The sequence below is a fragment of the Mesoplodon bidens genome, assembly GCF_964165515.1.
Source record: "Mesoplodon bidens genome assembly, chromosome: 2".
Taxonomy (NCBI): domain Eukaryota; kingdom Metazoa; phylum Chordata; class Mammalia; order Artiodactyla; family Ziphiidae; genus Mesoplodon; species Mesoplodon bidens.
Window position 1 is genome coordinate 32,449,646 of NC_138177.1, and position 22,833 is coordinate 32,472,478.

General features: G+C 36.7%; 1 protein-coding gene across 3 annotated transcripts in view; it reads left to right on the top strand.

Moving 5' to 3' along the window:
• RABGAP1L (RAB GTPase activating protein 1 like) overlaps positions 1-22,833 on the top strand; it is a 700,878-nt gene that overhangs the window by 184,689 nt on the left and 493,356 nt on the right. For all 3 annotated transcript variants that reach the window (XM_081224264.1, XM_081224266.1, XM_081224265.1), the window contains exons 12-13: positions 6,391-6,484; positions 14,416-14,566. In XM_081224264.1, coding sequence (XP_081080390.1) covers positions 6,391-6,484; positions 14,416-14,566 — 245 coding nt within the window. The remainder of the gene's footprint in view (positions 1-6,390; positions 6,485-14,415; positions 14,567-22,833) is intronic.

Consider the following 22,833-nt stretch of genomic DNA (forward strand, 5'->3'; position numbering starts at 1 on the left):
ATTCTTTTTTCTTTATTCTGTTCTGCAGTAGTTATTTCTACTATTTTATCTTCCAGTTCACTTATCCGTTCTTCTGCCTCTGTTATTCTGCTTTTGATTCCTTCTAGAGAATTTTAAATATCAATTTATTGTGTTGTTCATCATTGTTTGTTTGCTCTTTAGTTCTTCTAAGTTGTTGTTAAACATTTCTTGTATTTTCTCTATTGTATTTCCAAGATTTTGGATCATTTTTACTATCATTACTCTGAATTATTTTTCAGGTAGACTGCCTATTTCGTCTTGATTTGTTTGGTCTGGTGGGTTTTTACCTTGCTCCTTCATCTGCTGTGTGTTTCCGTGTCTTCTTATTTTGCTTAACTTACTGTGTTTGACGTCTCCTTTTCGCAGGCTGCAGGTTTGTAGGTCCCGTTGTTTTTGGGACCTGCCCCCAGTGGCTAAGGTTGGTTCAGTGGGTTGTGTAGGCTTCTTGGTGGAGGGGACTAGTGCCTGTGTTCTGGTGGATGATGCTGGGTCTTGTCTTTCTGGTGGGCAGGACTGCATCCGGTTGTGTTTTGCGACTTCTGTTACCTTATTATGATTTTAGGCAGCCTCTCTGCTAATGGATGGAGTTGTGTTTCTCTCTTGCTGGTTGTTTGGCATGGGGTGTCCAGCACTGGAGCTTGCTGCTCATTGAGTGGAGCTGGATCATAGCTTTGAGACGGAAATCTCTGGGAGAGCTTTCGCCATTTGATATTCGTGGAGCTGGGAGGTCTCTGGTGGACCAGTGTCCTGAACTCGGCTCTCCCACCTCAGAAGCACAGATCTGACACCTGGCCGGAGCACCAAGACTGTATCAGCCCCACGGCTTTGTCAGCTGTCCTGTCACAGAGTCATCTGAGGGCCAGGCATCCTGTCGGGGGCTCCTCTCCTCGGATCCCGGAGACGCCTGTGGGCGGCCTCCTGTCAGGGGCTTCCCAGTCAGGTGCAGTCACCTGAGGGGCCGGGTGTTGGGTCTGAGTCATGCAGGGCGCTCGCCTTCTCTGCTCCTGAGTGCAGCATCAGGGGGTTTGGCTGACGTCTGAGGCCCAGGTTACGGCTTCCACCCAGGTTTACATCTAGCCCACAGGTTTACATCTGGGCTCCATGTTTACGACTTGGGGTGTTTACGTCTGAGGGTTTATTTCCAGATCCCAGTTTTACATCTGGGTCTGGTTTACCACTTTGGGGGGTTTACATCTGGGGGGTTTGCGTGTGGACCCCAGGTTTACATCTCAAGATAGCTTTAATAGCTAACATTTATATAGCTCTTGCCTTTTGCCAGCCACTGTAATATGTGTTTTGCATATAGTAACTTGCCTAATTCCTACAACTACTCTATAAGATAGTTACTGTTATTATTCTCATTTTAGAAATAGGCTGCTGAAGTATAGAGAGGTTAAGTAATTTGACCAGGATCACAGCTAGTAAGTGGTGGAACTGAGTTTCAAATGCAGGCAGTTTGGCTCCAGGACCAGTTATGAATGATTGAATGAACCTGGTTCCCATTTACCCACGTCTGCACACAGATGCTCATATACTAAATGTCACTAATTTTCAAGGCATTACTTTTTAATTTTTTTTTCTAGTTGTAATGGATTTTCCTTCTTCACCTCCCCTCTGATTATCCACTTAGGAAACTTTTATCGGTCTTATGGCCAAGGACTAATCTAGGCACTGGCAATATAGAAATAAAAGTTAGTCTCCACTGCCAAGAAACTGAGTCTCATGGGAGAAGATGTAGAGGATAACAGACAATTATAATAGGATGTGGTAAGTGCTGTGATTGAAGATGCCTAGAGGGAGCGTACTTAGCCTGGCCAGCAGAGGGTAACTCCTGACCTGAATTTTGATGGAGTAGGATTTAGCCAAGGATAGGAATCCCAGCCTTCTTTCATTTGTCCTCAGTATCTCTCTTTTTTTTCTCCCTATGTAGAATGGAGTGCAGTTGTTTTTTCAGAACCTTCAGAGTTATCCTTTTATGTATCTGCATGATTCCATTGTTCCTTCTCTCTTCTTTGTCACATTTTACTTGCCAACCTCCTCTACTATGTTTTCCACCATATTTTGTGTCTTTTTTCTTTCTTATTTCTTTCTTAGTTTATTTCTTTAGTCCTCCCTAGAAACTCTGTCTTATCTAATATAGTAGAGACTTAAATTTACTTTTCTTTAGCCCCCTTTCTTCCTGTCTAGCAAGATGGCCAGTAAATATATGACTCATGGTCAGTAGTATTTAACCTCTCTGTGCCACAGTTTCCTCACCTTTAAAGTGGGCACACTAGTAGTGACTACCTCGTTAGATTGTTTAGGGATAAAATGAGTTAATGCCTGTAAAACTTAGAAGAGTGCCTGGAGTATAAATAAAAAAGGCAGACAGTCAATAAAAGCTTGGGACTCCTATCTTCCTTGGCTAAGTCCTATTTTTGTCCAAATATTTGGCCCCTGACTTGCTGTTGTTTCTGCCTTAATTGTTCATCAGGGATCTGGTTTTACTTCAGTGTGCCCATTTTCTTTCCTTCTCCTTGGGGTTCTCCTTTGCTAGTCTAGGTGCTTACAGTTCTGATTTCCTTTTTGTGGTGGACAGTAACTTGGGAGGTTGTCAGGAAGATGAGGCATTGTTATCATTCATGTTTCATGACATATTAGTAGGGGTTTATAATAATAAAATAGATTTTTGTTTCATATAGCAACAGGGTTCATTAAAAGATTAAAATCATTTCCCCATTCTTATTACAGTTATGCATACTTATTTTAAAAGATAAAAATATTACAGAAATATAAAACTTAAAAGTGAAAGATGCATTCCCTAAATATTTATTGAGTGCCTACTATGTGATAAGATACTGTTAGGTGCTGGAACATAATTGCTGTTAATAGTTTGGTGTATATGCTTACAGCTATTTTTAAAGGTCTTTGTAATCATATAAGTAATAATATTTACTAAAATAAAACCATACTTAAAATTACTCTTTTGTTTCTTTTCATCACCAAATAATATATTTTAGGTGATTTTCATGTTAGCATATAAAGAGTCACCAATTCTTTTAAACTACCTGATAGTATTCTTTTGAATGGATATACTATAATTTAGTTAATAAAACTCCTATTGATGGATTCCTGATAGTTTTCAATTCCTTATTATTATAAGCAATGATGCAATGAAAATCCTCTTACATATATATTTTTGGCATATGTATTTCTGGATAATAAATTTCCAGAAATGGAGTTGCTGGATCAAATGATATATTAATTTAGAATCTTAATAAATTAAAAAACATTGCTTGTTTAAACGTCAGCCTTCTTGTCTGTTTCCCCATACTTTTATCAACATTAGGTATTATTATTCTTTATACTGTCTGCCAGTCTAATTGGTGAATATGTTTCATTGTTTTAATTTGTGTTGAAAAATTATTGAGATAGGGCTTTCTTTAATATCTTTATTGGCTAGTTGTATTTTATATGTTTTGACCTGTACTATGTTCATGTCGTTGGCCCAATTTTCTGTTGGATTGTTCTTTATTTTATTGCTTAGTAAGATCTTGGTATATTAGGTAAAATAGCCCTGTCATATGTTGGAAAAATTTTTTTGCTTGTTTTTTAATATATATTGTAGCTTACTTCATAGAAAATTTTAATTTATAGGTAGTTATATGTCTTATTCTTTCTTATAGCATCTTGGTTTTGTTTCATGCTTAGGGATTCCTTTCCAAGCAAGAATAATAAGAATCTGAAAGATTCTCTATATCAGTAGTACTTTTTGAGTTTTATCATAATCAAGATTAATGATGTCCATCAGTGTTTGTTTCCTTTTTTCTTTTTCCTTTTCATTGTGTTCTTAGATTTTGGTCTCCAGTTTAGCATGTACAACTTCATCAAATAATTTGGCACCTTGCAGTATTATGATTTACTGTGTAGCAAATTAGAGTATAAAGTAAGGTCGTCTTGGACCCTGCTTAACTGAATATCAATTTATAAGTACTTATATTATGCTTGGTACTAATTAATAAGAGGGGTGACCAGCAGTCTGTTTGCCTGAGATAGTCTAAGTTTAACCTGTTTTCCAGTGTAACTTTTAATAGTGTCCCTTTTCCCTGCTGATTTTAAACAAACAAAACCAGCCAATTATTTTACCAGCAAAATAAGTTTATTTTGGAATAGCAGAGACGTGCAGTTTGGGACAAGCAAAAAATGGTGAGCTATAGGCATATCTGGAGAACGGATGAGAGGGCCTTGCTTTTATAGAGGAAAGGAGGAAATTGGGGAGGGCTGCGGGGGTTCTTCATCGGCTGCAGATGGCAGGCAGCTTGTCCTTGCTGGATCAGGAGGAAATCTTTCTTCCTGCTGGGGTCTGTAAGCTGAGGTGAATGATACATGTGTGAGAACTTCCCCTTCATGGCTTCCTGACTTCACTTTAAATGAGGTTTCCTTTATTCATTTCATATTACTCTCAGAAGTGTCTCAGTTCAGTTTAAAAAATTATAAGGATTATAAGGGGTAGTAGTTCACATTAGGATATTTTAATATTAAGGCTTCAGTTGTTTCTGTTTACATTATTCCTCCAGTACTTAGTAATACTTCATGTGCTTTAGCTTTAAAAAAATCTCTCATTTCTATTATTTTCATGATGAACTTGTTGCAAAGTTCATAGAGTTGCTTATGTGAGGTATTTCTAGAGCAGTGATGTTAGTGTATATCCTTTTAACCTTCATCCCACCATCCAGAATAATGCTTACTTTTTTTGAAATTTTGGCTTTCATTAGTTTTGTTTTGTTTTGTTTTGTTTTTTAATAAATTTATTTACTTATTTTTGGCTGCATTGGGTCTTCGTTGCTGCGTGCAGGCTTTCTCTAGTTGCGGTGAGCGGGGGCTACTTTTTGTTGCAGTGAGCAGGCTTCTCATTGCAGTAGCTTCTCTTGTTATGGAGCACAGGCTCTAGGTGTGCGGGCTTCAGTAGTTGTTGCATGTGGGCTCAGTAGTTGTGGCTCACAGGCTCTAGAGCGTGGGCTCAGTAGTTATGGCACATGGGCTTAGTTGCTCCATGGCGTGTGGAATCTTCCCGGACCAGGGCTCGAATCCATGTCCCCTGCATTGGCAGGTGGATTCTTAACCACTGCACTACCAGGGAAGTCCCAATACTTAACTTTTTGAATAAAATGTCCCTCATGATTCTTGTTTATCCGGTATCATCCTAAAGATGGTGAAGCATTTGTCTGTGCGTGTGCATATAGTTTGTTTATATTTTACTAAATATGTGATAAAATCTTTTCGGATGAATACCAAATTTTTTAACCTGGCCATATAAACCTTTATTTATCACATTAATTTTTGGTGTTGAATTTTTATTCAACACTGATACATGAATGAGTTTATGATTGGATCATGGGATTTGTAGCATGCTAAGTAAAACTGTTCTTAACACAGATCCCAATGTGATTCACTTAATTCCAATCCCTACTATACTGTAACAGCATTGATTAAACCTTAGTACTTGCCATCAGCCAGACAGATTTTTATCTAGCTTATTTCATCATTCAGACAATACTTCTCCAGCCTTTTCTTAGGTAGTACTGTGTCAAAGCCTTTGTTATAATGTAGGTGAACTGTGCCCATTACATCTCCTTTCTCTACCAACTCTGTTACCACTCAAAAGATTTATAGACCTTAGAATTACTCATTTTCACCACTGATTGTAAACTGTAATTCAACCTATCTTATTCTTTCTGAAACCATTACTTTACATCTTGGGATGTTTTATACAGTTGTCATTTTAAAAGGCCAAATAGTTTCATCTTTCCTTAGTCAAAAATACCTTGTACTTATCAGTATATCTTTAAAAAACCTTAAAAAATTTTTTTAGATTTCTGGTTGTGTGTTTGTATCATATTATACATGTTTCTTGGTGTTATATATTGATATATATGTCTGACTTGTTTTTAGTATTTATTTGTCTCACTAAATATTAATATTAATAACTATAGTAATAAAATAATATAAATAATTTAAATAAAATATTAATATCTGAGAATGTTCAACTGATGAATAAAGCACTATATAAGAATTTCTAATCGTGTTACCATTAGCTTTTAAATTTTCTCTCTTTGGGTAAAGCTATTTATTTGTAGGTATTTTCAATTTCATACTGTGTAAACTGTAGACAAGAATTTTCATAAAAACTTGTGATTTGAAAATATTTATTTAGGCACTAAAGATAAAACGTATTAATGAAATACTGTTATTTTTGCAATGGGTATAATAATTAAGCAAAAGTATTATTTGATTGTTCATTAGACGCACAATCATGTTTCTTGTTAAAATACATTAATATCTAATATAGTATGTAATATAATGTTTGTTCTTTTTGTATTTCTTCTGCAGAGAGTGATAATGAACTCTCGAGTGGAACAGGTGATGTGTCTAAGGATTGTCCTGAGAAGATCCTATATTCTTGGGGAGAATTGCTAGGAAGATGGTAAATTTTTTTTTATCAAAAATTTTATATTTACATAATTGATGTTAATTTGCTGTATTAATTAAAATCTATGTGTTTGTATATCTTAATCTTGAGATTACTTAGGCAGTCAATATAGATAGTCATCTAGGGGTTGAGCCCTCAACCACTCCAGTGTTTGGCAGTTAGAAAGATGAGTAGGAAAGATCGTGCAAAGGAGTCCAAGAAAGCTCCTTTGGAGGAGGAGAACCAAGGGTAGGAGGAGAACCAAGGTAGAAATCAAGTGAATTAAGGCTATCAAGAAGGAGGAAGTGATCAACTGCTGATAGGTCAAGTCAGAGGAAGCCTGGGAATTTCATTGGGTCCAGCGATTTGAATGTCACTGGTTACTTGGACAAGAACCCCTCTGTAGAGAGGTAGGAATGAAAGCCTGATTGGACTATGTCTAAGAGGAAAGGTAATCAGCAGTTATAGATAGATAGGTCTTCAGAGAAGTTTTGCTAGAAGGAGAGGATAAGAAATAGGGACATAATTAGGAAGTGGATGTGGGTTGAGAGATTATTCTGAAAATTAAGATAGCCAATATAGCCTGTACATTGTATGTTGTTGGAAATGATCTAGTAGGAAGAGAAAATTTGATAATGCCAGAGGAAGAGGACACAGTTGCAAGAGAAGTCAATGAATAGGCAAGAAGAGATGGACTTGTTGACGAGTGGAGGAGTTGTATTTAGAAGTGCAGAACATTCATTGTAGCAGAAGGAAAGGTGGGGCATGGCTACAAAAGTAATAGCTGACTTACTGTGTGTCGGGTGCTGTTTTAAGCACTTTAGATACCTTAGTTAATTATCATCATGACAACCCTCTGACTTAGGGATTATTATTATCTTCATTTTACAGATGAGAAAATGGAGGCGTAGCTATGTCAGGTAGCTAGTATAAAAATACACAACAAGTAATGGCAGCAAATGGGTAACTTGCTCAAGATCCCATGGTCAATAAATAATTTGCCCGTGATCATGCAGCAAGTAAATGACAGGATTTGAATCTAGGCAGTCTGGCTCCAGAGCCAGAACTTTTTAACCAGTTGGCAGGCTGCTATTTCTATAATGTACATAGGTTTCTGGATTACTTTTTATAGGAGCATGTAGAAGTTTTAGTACAAGAGAGAATAAACTAGGAAAATTGATACCCTTCCCAGATTTCTCGTATGAGTTTAAAGAGAGATCATGAGAATGGCAGTATGGTGGACGGGAAAACAAAATACTTTTATGACTAATTAAACAGCTAGTTGAGGTCTTTATTTATAAAAAGCAAGATTTATAACTTTGTTCAATATACAGCATCCTCTTAGGTTCTAGGAGATACATAGATAAATACACAGTTCCTACATTTGAGGTTCATAATCAAGAAGGGTGGGAATATACACTCATAACAGACCGTTTTAACAAAATAACTGAAACACTGAGGTTATTTCACATTTCTTAACCATTTTGTTAAGAAAATGGTTAAGAAATCTCTTTTTTATAAAATGACAATCACTTGATTTTTTACCCAACTTAAAAAATTCATCTATTCTCTCTTAGGAATTGTATGCTGATTTAAAGATGAATAGGAGATAATTCCTACCCGCAAAGAGTTTACCATTTTATAGAGGCATATAGACATTTAAACAGATAATTGTGACATAATGGATAAATGTTTCTGTTAGCACTGAGGACCCAATGGAAATTTTAGAATGAACACAAAAGTAGAAAAAAAATACAATAAATGTGATAAAGAAAATCCCCAACAAATATTTTAAAGGTGAAATTGCTATGATGCTTTTTATTATTTAGAAAGGTAATTTTGGAGTAGGAAGAAACTGTTAATAGAGAAGCTGGTTAGGATGTAATTGCATGGATTGATGAGGTCTATACCAAACTCATGGGTCTTTTGTATGGAGAGGAGTTCCAAACAGAGAAAGAATTCTGAAATAGAGTTGATGGGATTTCTCAGCTATCATTCAGTGTACATTTTTTGCAGAAATAAAATACCATCTTTCTACATTATATTTTTAGTAGTGGACTTCAAGAAACTCATTGAAAGAATCTGAGGGAACTATTTTAAATGACTAAGATAACTGATTTTTAGACCTTTATAAAACTTGCTGGATCTTTTACCATTCAAGTATGTATTTTTATTTTATTTGGCTTATTATTGCAGTTGTGTCATGACAATTCATATGAAAATGATAAAATTTGACTGTTTGAGAGTTTATATCTATTACACAGAATTGATTTTAAATTTTTAAAAATTAAAAAAATTTTAAATTGCTCTTGGAATATCTTTTTTAAACATTCATCTTTTTTAGATTTAGAGCTTTTCAGTGAGTCTTAGGAATACTAGCTTAGGGCCTTACATGAAGATATTTTTGTGATTTATTTAGGTAAAGCACCTTTTGGGGAAAACACTACATTTTGTGCTTTGGGGAGATTTTTATGAGGAGACAGCCTGTGTTCTCAAGGAACTTTTAAATAAAACATAGTTGAAAGTATTTTCAACTTATTATAAAACAACTAGATCACTCTATTAAAATTAAGTGAAGCTTTTATGGTTACAGTCAGAATTCAGATAATGAAATATACTATTAGAAAGATATAAAGGAAGACTATTTAATACTAATTTGAAATTATCAGAAAAAAATAAGGATACTATGGAAAAGAAAACGGAAAACAGACTGTAAAATGTTGAGTAATGGAGGTATTCGTACAAGACTGGAGTTAAGGTGTCTTGATGAATGAACTAAATTTAAAAAAATGAGGAGGGCTTCCCTGGTGGCGCAGTGGTTGAGAGTCCGCCTGCCGATGCAGGGGACACGGGTTCGTGCCCCGGTCTGGGAAGATCCCACATGCCGCAGAGCGGCTGGGCCCGTGAGCCATGGCTGCTGAGCCTGCGCATCCGGAGCCTGTGCTCTGCAAGGGGAGGCCACAGCAGTGAGAGGCCCGCCTACCGCAAAAAAAAAAAAAAAAAAATGAGGAAACAAGGATTGAGAGAGGAGAGGGAGAGGGTCAGGGAGAGAGGAAATGAGGAGATGTTTGTGAAGGGAGGACTTGGAAGCAACCTGAAGTGGTAGCAAGATTTCTTTTTCCTGAATATATTCAGAGTGGTAATGCTGATGACTTATACATTAAATTATTTAAAGAATTTAAGGAATTGGGGCAGAATTATTTCTGGATAGCTTAAGAAAGCAGAGTGCTGATGCTGAACCCTTAGGTGTAAGTCAGCTTTTGTGGCAGGAAGATTTTCTAACCAAAAAAATGAAGTGAACCTCTGAGGTAAAAATTGAGTATTAGTTTATTATATATAAATAAAACCATCTTCAAACTATTCATTCTCTTTTATTAGACTTTCAGAAAGTCAGTATGCATTTAATAGGCACTTTGATTATATTTTTCATAGCTATACTTATTACCACAGTGGGAAAATGTGTTCTTAATCCATGGTTTCTCAACCTAGCTGAGCATCAGCAAACTGACAGGGGGGAAAAAAATCTAAATTTGGGAAACATGAAGGATTTGAATCACTAAGCATGAACATCCATAGCTTCCTTCCATTTCAGATCAGTATAATGTTTCACTTTTTTGACTAATGAACAAACCCGGCAAAAACATATACAAATCAGAATAAAATATGTGTTCTTGATTTTCCCAGTGACCTTTAATGTGTCTCTTTTCTTGAAACTTTTCTTCATGTAGCTTGTTTAACTTAAAGTAAGACCTAGGTTGACATATCTAGGTCTTATCATTAATGGGGGAAGGACAAATGCCTAACTTTACTTGATGTTCTCCATCTTTTAGTTTCAGTTCTAGCTATTCCCTTTTCTGAGAAAACCTTTTAAAATGGGTCAGGTTGCTACCCTCACATTCTCATATCTTCTAACCACTTACTTCTACCTCCCCTCTATCAAATCTGCCCTAATTCCATCAGTGACCACTCAGTTTCATTCAATGGCTTTTCTTCTCATCTCTTGATTTCTCTGCTGTTTTTGTTAGAAATGATACCTTCCCTTTGAAATTCTCTTCTGGATAGCTTTAACAATAGAGAAAGTTCTTACATACCCAGATAGTTTCGAGAAAAGATGCCTCTTTGAAGGTAACTAGATGAATATAAAACAGCTTTATGATGCTATTAGAATCAATGAGAATGTTCGCTTTTAAAAACGCATTCTTTAGCTTAGCCTTAGTAGTTGATCATATTAATTTAGTTTCATAAATCTATTCATTTACCTAGAATGTATTGAAGACCTTTTATATGCCAGGCACTGTTCTAGGTGCTTGGGATACATAACTAAAGAAGACAGAGATTCCTGCCCTTGTGGAGTTTATATTCATGCATTAAAAACTGCCTGATTACTACTTGTTTAGTATATGTCTGGTTTATGTGTGACTTTTTGAATAATTTGATAACTATCTTGCTTCTAGTGCAGAGTTCAGCACCTGTCATAACTAGCCTATTTCCAAGTCTCTTGATAGCTGCAGTTAATGTTGTACACTATTAAAACAATGGCCATATATAGTTATATTTTTATTAGAAATATTGAAACAATGATTATTTCTGTAGATTGTTCTTTTGTTTGGGTCTTCTCTGGTCATAGATGTATACTAGTAGCATTTGGCTTAGTATCCACTAATATCTCTTAAGTACTAGGGTGCTATATGCAATATAATTACTGTGTCATTACAAGAATAATCAGTAAATTAAAGCTGTTAATCATGTTATGTTATGAATGACATAGTTCTTTTTAAATGTCGGTCTGTAAAGATAAATAGTGCCTGGGTTTTTAAGAGAGGAGAAAAGACTTTTCTATTATACCCAGCCAAACAGATGGCTGAGGGTCAGCTAGAAGCTGAATGTTGGTTGAGTTGAATCATATTATGGTAAAATGTGTATTAGGGACTGTTGACTATTAACCTTAAGGTGTGTGTATGCATGAGTAGGAAGAGATATTCCAGATTCAAAATCTTATATAAATCATTATACAAAGTAATTTGAGCCAACATAACACTTAATCAAGCTGTTTGTCCTCTTCATTTTGTCTGCCGTATTGGAAGCATATCGTAGTAGGATGAGTGGATGTTAGGAGGTCATTGTAGAGGTGGTAGAGTGACTACAGTTGGTGGCAGTGGAAGTAGAAGTGCATGGATTTTGGACAGGTTGGGAAAATAAAATACATTAGACTTCTTGATGGATTAGTAATGGATTATGGGACAGAGAGTAATGTCAACCATAACTCCTAGGTTTCTAATTTGGCTGGATTGTAGTGACAATCACTGAGGTAGGATACCCTGGAAAATGATGAGGTTTAGGGAGAAAGAATATGAGTTTAGATTTGAGCATGTTGATTTCTGGAGCTCAGAATACATGGGCATGGATGACAATGCCCAGAGACAAGAGACTGACGATAATTAGATCACTGAGGGAAACTGGAGAGATTAAAAGCTCAGAACACTTAAGAAGAGGTTAATAGAGGAGAAGCAATCATCAGTGGGGTTTGTGGGTGGGAGGGAAAGAGAGTGCTTTGTTATTGAAGCCAAGGGAAACAAAGTGGTCAACAGTGAAAGGAGTGAAAAATGTCTTTTGAATTTAGTGACATAGAGAGAGATCATATATTGCTTAAATGAAAACTGTTTGTAGGAGAGAGAAGCCATGTTGAGTTGAGCTGAGGAATGAGTGTGAGGGGAAGAAATAGAGATTGAGTACACAGCGATCCTTTAGAGAAATTTGATGTGCAAGGTAGGAGACAGTATGATATCTAGAGTGTGATGTGGGGTGGAATAAAGGTTTCTTTTATAGGAGATATTTATTGGAATTTTAATAGCTGTAGATACACAGTGATGACCTTGATTTCTGTATAACATGTAATATATTTAATTAATTTGAACTCTTATATGATATTGTACATTATGGGACTCATAATTCAGCATATTTTGCATTTAATTTCATAGGAAATGAGCTTAGCCCTTTGCACACTGTTGTTTTTAGTTAACTTATTTTTTTTTAATTAAGAGTACAGAAACTTTCCTAGCCCTCAAACCACATACGTTTTTCCTATTCAAAAGTGTAATCAGAATCAAATAATAAATTACAAAAAATATCCTTTTATGACTGATCCTGGCTCTCTTGTGGTGCAGTATTCTTTTGCTAATCTTAAATTCAGTTGGATAGTGAAGAAGAGGCAGTAGGAAGGAAATCCATGTGTCATAAAGTTTACTCAGGTATAAGTCTTCTCAAGAATAATTAATACTCTATCTACTTGACATATTTTATGGAACATATTTAGCTATGGTGTTTTTCCAAATTAACTAAATTTATATTTTAATTGAAGCCCATGAGAGAAATTTAAAGACCTGAAATCGGTTTTTTGGTGTATTATTATAAAAACATTCAAGACCATTGTAAATATTTCAAACAGTATAGGAAAATAAAAGGAGTACTTTCTCTCTTAATTCCATTACATAGATATTTTGGAGTTTATTCTTCCATATTCTTTCCCTATGCATGTCAAAAGCAGGTTTCAAAATAGTATGTGTTAGGGAGAGAGTGTGAGAGAGAAAATGTGTATTTTAAATAATACCATATATACTATTTTGAAACCTGCTTTTTTCACTTAGCAGCATAATTATGTTCTTTAATGGTGTCATAGCATGTTAAATCATGTAAGCGCTACCTCTTTTTACTTTACTTTACTTGTTTTGCTTCAAGCCTGTCAGTATTATCAGCTTAGGTTCCCTAACTCAACAATATAAACATTTTCCTTTATGAGGCTGAAAGAAAGCAGAATGGTCATAAATTTGATGGTTTATTAAAGATATTAATGAGCTGAGTTTACTTGAACTTTCGAGTTATGGAACTTATTACAGTTCTTCCAAGATAGCTGGACTATGAGAGGATGGGGGAAGCATGGAACATATTTTCAGATGAAGGGCATGCCAAAACTGAGGTCTGGCCTGGAGCTGGAAGAGTGTAAAGATAGAGAAGGAGGTAAAGTATATGGGAGGCCAATTTTAGAAAATAGACATATGGTTTCTATGACTTTTCAGGCTTAAAACTTGAAACCAGAACCTGGGATGTTAGACCAAACCAGAGTACATCATTAAGGTTTGGAGTCCAGATGGTTACACTAGGATCAGCTCTAAGAGATCAAAGGTGAGCAGCAAAGTAGAGATAAAGTCTGAACAAAAAGGCGTAGAACATAGCTCCAGGTTCAAGCTAGGCATAGACTGGGAACTACAGTTCAGTTTCTTGTTCAGTTGGGCAGATTATCGTAGTAGCATACCTGCTATGTGATCATTGACTTCATGACAATGTATTTGTCATTGTTCCAATTCTAAACACCCTTGGAAATGGGTAAGGCTGATAAGTGTATGTTGCTGGGGAGTTGGATAGGTTGTATATGTTTTGTAGGAAAGGTCTAGGTTCTTCCTTTAGGAAGCACTTTGGGTCAGGATGTAGAGGTATATAGTCAAGGTGTGATAGGCCCCTGATCTACTTTCAGCATCCCTTGCCCCCAGCCCTTACCATACACATGTCATTAGCCAACTTGTCATACATTCATCTCAGGGGATTCAAATGGCTCTTTTTATGCCTTGGAATGCTGCCTAGAAATATATAGTTAACACATTCATTATTATGAGTAGGCTCATAGGATGATTAAAAAGTAAATGAGGAGAAGAAAGAACTTTCCTTGTGGGTGGAATAACATGGTCCACTAATAAAGAAGATGCAATCAAGAAAAAAAGTTGAAGACATTGCTAAACTTAAACACTACTATTATTATTTCATGCCCCTCCCTGCCATTTTTCTCCTGATCCACTCTTGCAGTTTTATATAAACTCATCAATATACTTTTCATAACAACAGCAGGTCAGCAGTGGTGAAGGGAGTATGAATGGTTTATTTTCTTGTTTTCTCAGGCACAATAATCTTGGTGCGCGACCAAAAGGTCTATCTACTCTGGTGAAGAGTGGTGTTCCTGAAGCATTGAGGGCAGAGGTATGGCAATTATTAGCAGGCTGCCATGACAACCAGGCAATGCTGGATAGGTACCGACTTCTTATCACAAAGGTAGGAGATCTTTTCATATTATTCTCATGCAACAGTATGTTAAGTAAATCCTGTTTTCATAGCTCCAGTAAGTCATAAATGATTTGAACTTCTTTAAAAACTCTATTGTTGTTCAGTGAATAGTTGCCTTTTATTCTAAACACTTGTTGGACAGTGATAAACAATGCACTGTAGTGATCTATGAACACTTAATGCCTTGGCTTTCATTTTTTTGTTAGAGTAACTTTATAACTATTTACTAAGTTGGAATACACTTATACTTCAAGTACTCTCAACCTTTCTTACTGTATGAGATTTATGTACAGTTGTACACAGTATAACTGTACTCTAGTATAATTTTAAAGTCAAATTAACTTAAAATGAAATTATAAGGCCTTCTATGCTTATGTAACCTTACACTTAAATGATGTGGATACTTGCCCATATCCTTATCCTGTCAGGAGCCTCTGGTTCCAATGTAAATTCCTTTGCTTATGCCCAAAAACTTGATTTTAGAGCACAGGTAAAAGTAATCCTTGATCCTAGGCTCTCTTCTTAGGTCTTACCTCCTAATTTCTTAATCTACTTTAATAAATCATGGATTTTAAAATAATGGTAACATTTTGTTTGTTTTTTAGAAAATCTCTATTCATAAATTTTCTTGATAAGTAAGACTTTATTCCTCAGGCTATATCAACTTTTAAAATTCTTTAGCCCCTCTGATTCCTTCTTCCCTTCCTTACCTCTTTGCTGCCCTCCCTTTCACAAATATTTTCTGAGTGCCTAGTATATTCAGTCACTGCTAAATTCATGCATTTTTTTAAAAAAAAAACCTTTATACCATTTTTTGTGATTAGTATTTTCTGTAGTGGGATGTGCAAGATGATCCATTGGTGTTGGGGGCAGAGATGTCTAAGGTTCCATTTGCATTTTTTAAGTTACAAATGCAAAATGTTATTCAGCTATACTGATATTTGTTGTGCCATGCTAGGTCCTTGGGTCTGATGGCCACTTGTCCCTTGTGGTTCAGGAGTGACCTGGGGGAAGAAGGGATTTGCACACCTTGGAATGGAATAACAGTGGTGCTCACGCTCATATATTCGCTTTTAGAATACTCAGTTTTCTTGCAGCTTGCTTGTGTTAGATTAAGTGGATTTACAGGTTATCTAGTTTTAAATCTTCATAGGATAGATGGGTGGTTCATAAAGACTGCTGTCACAGGATGTTACATATCAAGATATTAAAAAAAATAAACACACTAATCTGTCCTTCAAGCAAAAATTAATGTTATGATAATGGATGACAAAGCAACTACTTTGGGAAATAAATTCACGTTATAGAGAAGGATGTTTGAAACATTTAGCAATTTAAGCATTACTATGTGATTTTGTGACTGAAAACTACATGCCTGTGTTATTACAAAACTCTTACCATTTTCTTACTTTAAAATCTGGAACCAGAAATTTCAGGTATGTTTAAAACTTGTGCAAATGGTTGCACAGAATTTGAGACTGATTGTTAAAAATATGAAAATACAACACCTTCTGGTTTATTTTAAGAATACTTTGAGAAAATGAGTACTCTCCTAGCCAGATTTCAACAAAATGGTTGATGGGTGGGACTGAAACAAATGATGCTTGGATCTACTGCTCTTTGTCATTATTTTCCAGATATGATCACGATTAAAACCATGAACCAAAAAACTGATTTTGGAAAGTTTTCAAATTGTCATTTCATAAACTGCTAAACAAACATATCAAAAGATGAGGAGTCATATTGTATGATTCTATTTATATGAGATGTTTGGAATAGACAAATATAGAGAGACAGAAAGTAGACTAATGTTTGCCAGGGGATGGGGAAGGGAGGAATTGGCAGTGACTGCTAACAGGTGTGGGGTTACTTTTTGGGGTGATGGAAATATTCTGGAATTAGAGGTGATGGTTGCCCAACATTGTGAATATACTAAAAACCACTGAATTGTACCCTTTAAAATGGTGAATTTTTTGTCATGTGAAGTTTATCTCAATAGAAAAATTACACAAAATAAAAAAACTTTAAATGGCCCATGTTCAATATTGAATAGTGTTTTTGTAGTATTTTATTTAAGCAAACGTTTTTCATTTTTAAATTTTTCTCTACATTTCTATGCTCTATAGTATTTATATTAGTACAGTAGCACTTTTAATAAAAATAAATAATAAATATACATATATTGGAAGTTTATGCTCAGACATTTTTATTGATGAGGATATCTGAGCAGAAATGTCCAGAGACCATAACTCTTGGCGTGAAATCACTTTTGCACATAATTAACAAGCTGTATACCTTTAGTGGCTGCTCATGGCATAGCAGCGACTGTCATATTCCTTCCTCCACTAAGAGGCTTTGTTAATTCATACCTTTTAAGATTTCAAACTTTGGGAGAAAAATGAAAATAGTTTCCCAAAATATTATTTATAAGCTCCTGACAATATATATGTTCATATATGTATAAAAGCTTTGCTATATATACCAAGCAACATGGTAGTTTTGAATATACAATTTTTAGGAAAAAGTTTAAGATCAAGAGACAGAATGACATAAATGTTTTCATTGAATAAAATATTCCTGGACTGCCTTCACTGTGGGGTTCTGGCTGTGATTTACTTTCTGCCTGTGAAGACTGGAGGGAGGAAAAAAAGCCACATTATTTTCCTCTGGCAGTGGTGGGCAGATGCCTGGGCCTTGCCAGTTGTGAGATTTTGCATCTGCTCTGGGCATTCCATTCTGAATCACATGCCTTCATTCTGTAGTTTCTTTTTCCTGCAGTTTCCTATCCTGAGTAGCAATAGCAACCTCCTGATTCTTTGGACTGTAGTTGTGGTGGAATACCTGAAAGCTAGCAGTGATGTTCCTAATCTTTTGGTCTTCCAGTGTGTAAGTGCCTAAGTCCTTGCATTAAATCCTTTTTGAAATACTTAGAGTGGGTTCTGTGTCCCTGACTGAACCCTGTCTGGTATACCTGGCATATGCTTGCCACCTTGTTGTCACAAGATGGCTGCTCTACATCAAGTGTTGTGTCCAGAAAAGAGAAGAGAAAAGACAAAGACAGCCAGACTTGAGGCTAAGGGAACTGTCCTCCAGACTGCCAAGTCTGCCCAAGATTCTGACACCAGCTGCAAGTTTGGGGGTCCCCAGAACCATTCTCACTTCATACCAGTTGGCAACAAATTGGGGGGTCCCCATAGACTTCCTCAGGCATGTAGCAAAGTGTTATACTTACAATTACAGTTCTTTTTTTTTAATAGCAAAAGGATGCAAATCAGACATAAATAAGAACCAGCCAAAGGAAGAAATACATTGGGCAGAATCTGGGACTGAGAGGGTTCCAAACAGGAAGCTTGCATTGTCCTCAGGGACATATTACCTTCCCAGCATCAATCTGTAGTAGTACCTGTCACCATCCCAGGCATTTCAGCAAGCTTTGGTGTCCAGAGTTTTTACTGGGGTTTCATCATATGTATATATGATTGATTGTATCATCACCCACTTGGTTGAACTCAGTCTTTAGCCTTCTCTTGTTCCCTCCCCTGAGACTGGATTGATATCATCTGGCTCAACACCCCTATCCTCTAATTACATGGTTGGTCTTTCTGGGTTGGCCAGCTCCCATGCTTAGTCCTCTTATTAGCATAAACTGTCTAGGGCCCTTCCATGAGTCACCCAAAATGTAAGCATAAACTGTCAGATGTGGTTGGAGGGGCCCACCATGAATAACAAAGATGTCCCTGTCATTTGGGAAATTCCAAGCTTTTAGAGGTTACATCCCATGAGCCTGGACCTTCCATGAGCCTGAACCTTCCATGAGCCTAGACCCCTTTTTGGCATATCTCTTTTGACAGAACCAGGTCTGTCACCCTTTTAAAGATTATTTTCCTTAAGCCCCAAACAGCAGCTTCCACTTAATCTCCTTGATCAGGATTCTGTTACATGGCTATCTCCATAGAAAGACGGGAAATATTTTTTTAAGGTGGTACATTGCTGCCCCTCTTCATCCACTGAAATAAGAGTTTATTAATAAGGAAGAAAGAGAATAGATACTAGGTAGACAGCTACCTTTCTCTGCCACAGCTGCCTTGTTAGTAGAGACAGAAGTTGAGATCTGTTGTGCAATAATTTATCATGAAAAGCATGTAAGCCGGGCCTCCCTGGTGGCGCAGTGGTTGAGAGTCCGCCTGCCGATGCAGGGGATGCGGGTTCGTGCCCCGGTCTGGGAGGATCCCATATGCCGCGGAGCGGCTGGGCCCGTGAGCCATGGCCGCTGGGCCTGCGCATCCGGAGCCTGTGCTCCGCAATGGGAGAGGCCACAACAGTGAGAGGCCCGCATACCGCAAAAAGAAAGAAAGAAAAAAAAAAAGCATGTAAGCCTAGTAGTTTATTTATTTTAGGACAGCAAATGTTTACTAATCGCCACTTGAGATTGACTAATAATGTACGATTTAAGATAGTGTAATAAATATTTCCAACTTTGCTTTATAAGTCAATGACCACATAAAATTTTTAATGTTACTTCTATCATTAACAGTGCAGTTTATCAAAAACATTTTCTTACAAACAATGTAGAAATGGTGGCTCTGATCTTGTGCCTTTATTCAGGCTCTCAAGTCATAACATTTCTGTGAGAGAAAATACAGTGGTACATTTAATTTCATTGTCTTCCTTGCTTCATAGCCAAACGTAATAAAAATAAGATGAATAATGTCAGTATTTAAAAAATAATTTTGTTCTTTCTCTATGCTTACGGGTAGAAATAAGACAGCAAGTGCTTGTAGCCAAGAGCATTAAGAATGCACTTTGGTGGTGAATGCATATGAGCTTAGGAGCTGCTCAGGAGAAAGAACATAAACACCCAGAGGATTTTCAGTAAGAAGTGCCTGCATATTTGGCACTTTCTGGTCCAAAGCTGGTAGTATTTTCTTTTGGTCCAGTTAATTTTTCCTCTCTTATTAAGGGAATGGCAAGATTTCAAGGTCAGTTAATAAAATAGTTCAGCTTGAGCATATAAACTTGCTAAAGACCTCCCAAAGATATCAGCTTATATAAGGAAAAAGGAATATGAAGTATTTATAGAAAACCTACTAAGATTTGGCTTCTATGAGAAAGTAGTCTGTTTATCATTAAATCCTATAGTATAGTGCACTAGTCCACAATTTGAAAAAACAAATCACATTCTGAAGCATCCTTTTCAGGTTAGATGGCATATAGCAGGCTGGATCCAGCCTATCATATGCTTTGTGTAATCATCAATACAATACATTAAAGAATAATATACATTTCTGGCTCAAGCTTGTACTTTCTGTTTTGCCATAGACATACTACTCTTTATTACTTACTCTCTGTTCTTCATACGTTGTAATACCTGACAAGCCCTCAAATATATTTGATTCTGTGACTCCATTATATTAGCATATCGACCATTGCCTCAGGGGAGGGAGCTGTCACAGTGTGCTTTTAGTTGTTTAAGGTCTACTTCACCAGTAGACTCTAAACTCCAGGGGAGCAAAGACCACAACTGTTTTACTCTTTGTGGATACCCTGTGTCTGGTATAGGGCCTGGCATGTACTGGACGAGCAGTAAAATTTGTTTTTGTCCCTCTCACGAGGGACCCAAGGTCATTTGTTGACTTATTCATAGAGTCATTTATTCTTTTTTATTTTCTTCCCCTAAATTGTAAGCATTACATTGTGTTGTGGATAAAGCTGGTAAAGTGTGAAGCACAGTGTCTTTTCCCAGGAATTTTATCATCTAGTTGGGGAGAGCACAGCAATGGGTTAATTTGAGCAGCAGGTCCTGGTGTGCTAGCCTATGTTGTTTTTGCCAGAGAGTAGGTAGGAGCCACTCAGAATTACTGGCATAGAGAGTTTTGCAATGGCCAGTGGGGCATATAGATTGAGCCACCCTGAATCTTAGTAGGTCAAGGCTAGAGAGTAGTATTGAACAGGGAAGAGGGCTAGGGTTACAGTGTGGAACAGTCATTCTCTCTGGCCTTGTTGTTTTTGTAGTGTAATCTATGGAAAATAAAACTTTGCAAATCTTTTTGACCGATAGGAAAAGACTCTAGGGACCAAAGGTTTAAAAAGGATGAAACACTCTAGACTAGATTTAAGATGAAGCAGGACAGGAGCTGCAAGCTAACTGGTAATCTTAATCTGGAGCCGAGGACCAAGCAGGACCAGCCAAAAGAGCTGATCCATCTAAATAATGGAGAAATTATGTTGATCCCACTGGCAGCATCAAGGAGCTTTTAGGCACAACTTGCCTTGCTGAAGGCTGCAGCTCCACTTTGGGAGGAAATGTTGGTGCTCACTCTGGAATGAGACCGTGGGTTCAGATTTCAAGCTCTGCTGGTTAGTAGCTTGTGACCTTGGGCAAGTCCCTTAATTATCCTTAGTCTCAATTCCCTCATTTGTAAAATGGGCTGAATAATACATATCGTACAGAATTGTTGTGAGGATTGAATAAGATAATTCATGTAAAGCACTCAGAGCATGCCTAATATATGGTAAGCACTCATTAGTGACAGGGGATGGGGAAAATTATAAAGCAGTATATGCTTCAATGCTAAATGAGTGGCACAGAAAAGAACTTTAGGAAATATGGAGATTACTATGGGTTCTTGATGTCTGTGCAGGTTTCGGGACTTCCATCTGAGAAATAAAGAGAAAGAAGGAAAACAAGATATGTGTAACACTCTGTTATGTACTTGTGCCACTAATTCATTCTTTCATTTATTAAACATTAAGGTGTCTTCTGTGTTAAGAGTAACACTGATATCCTACCTTGTAGGAATGTACAGTCCAGTGTAGGAGGCAGTCCAGAAAGCAGAGAAATGGTGATGACATGGTTAAGTGCTGTGACAGAGATATGAACAAGGTGATAAGGGAGCACAGAGACTGGAGCAGCCAGCTCTGCCCAGGAGCAAAGAACAGGAGGGGATGTTTAGTCTGAGGCAATGCCATTCCCAAAGACACAGAGTTGTGAAAGGTCCTGCCATGGTCAGAGCCTGTGGGAAGTTCAGTATGACACATGGGGACACTCTACACCATAAACTCTCTAAGTCAGCAAGGATTGCGTGTGGATTTTGCTCACCACTGTGATCTTACCACTCAATGCTAGGACTGCCCTCTAGCAGATGCTAGAAAACACTTGCTGAGAGAAGTAGTGGAGTGTGTGATGGGCATTATGTCTAGTGCTTTCATACGCCCTTTCCATGTAAACCTGACAGCTTCAGTGATATAACTCCCATTTTTACCATCAGTGAGATAGGAGGTTCAGAGAGTTTAAGAGACGCACAGTTACTAAATAGCAGAGTCAGTATTTGAATCCACAAAGTAGAAAACTCTAAAATAGAAATGAAAGAGGGCATTCTTACATTTTGTCTTTTAAAGATCCTTTGGAAGGAAAAACTCTTTCTCTGTATTTTCCCCATCATTTAATCCTTAAGGGTAATAAAAGTTTAAAGAAATAAAAGCAGTACTATCCCTTTTCTCTACTTTTGCTATTCATTGTAGGGAAATGAAATTTATAATTCACTTGAGGAATTATTCTGTTTATATCAAGAAACGTGTAAACCTTCTAAATGATGGAAACGTTCTAAACAGTACTTTCTAGAATTAGTAATAGAAAAGTCGAAATCACCTAACTTCAAGCCGTCCCTTTTAAAGTGGGTCTTCACACCATCTGTCCTAAAGTGGACTTGGCAGCTTTAACCACTGTCTGCTGCTACATGATTTCTGCCAGAGGCTGAGGGCACCAACACGTTGATGAATCAGTGGCAGACTTGTACCGCATATTTCTGAAAGTGTAAGTTCTTTATTGCTTATCATTGAGATTTCTTGTTATTTCTGTTAAATTAGCATTCTTCATAATATCGAGGTGATCTGAAAGGACGATGGAAGGATTGTGACCTTGCTGCCCCTTATAGAAACAAACAGAATTTAAAGCTTCTAAACTTAGGATTAAATCTTAATTGCTGGCTTTAGGAGCCACTGAGTAATGATCACATTTTCACACAGTATGAGCCATTTGACATAGGGAAGATTGTGTGTGTTTTAAGGAAACCTGAATTTTATGTAGCTTTACAGAACTGTATGTGTAATTTTAGTAATTACATGGCATGTATGGTATAGTTTATCCAGTCTGCTGATACTCCTTATATAGCATAGGAAATATTAGACTATAATTCTGTGCTTTTTTGTAGAAGTGATCTAATTGATAGCATTCATACTTTATACTTCGTTAAAAT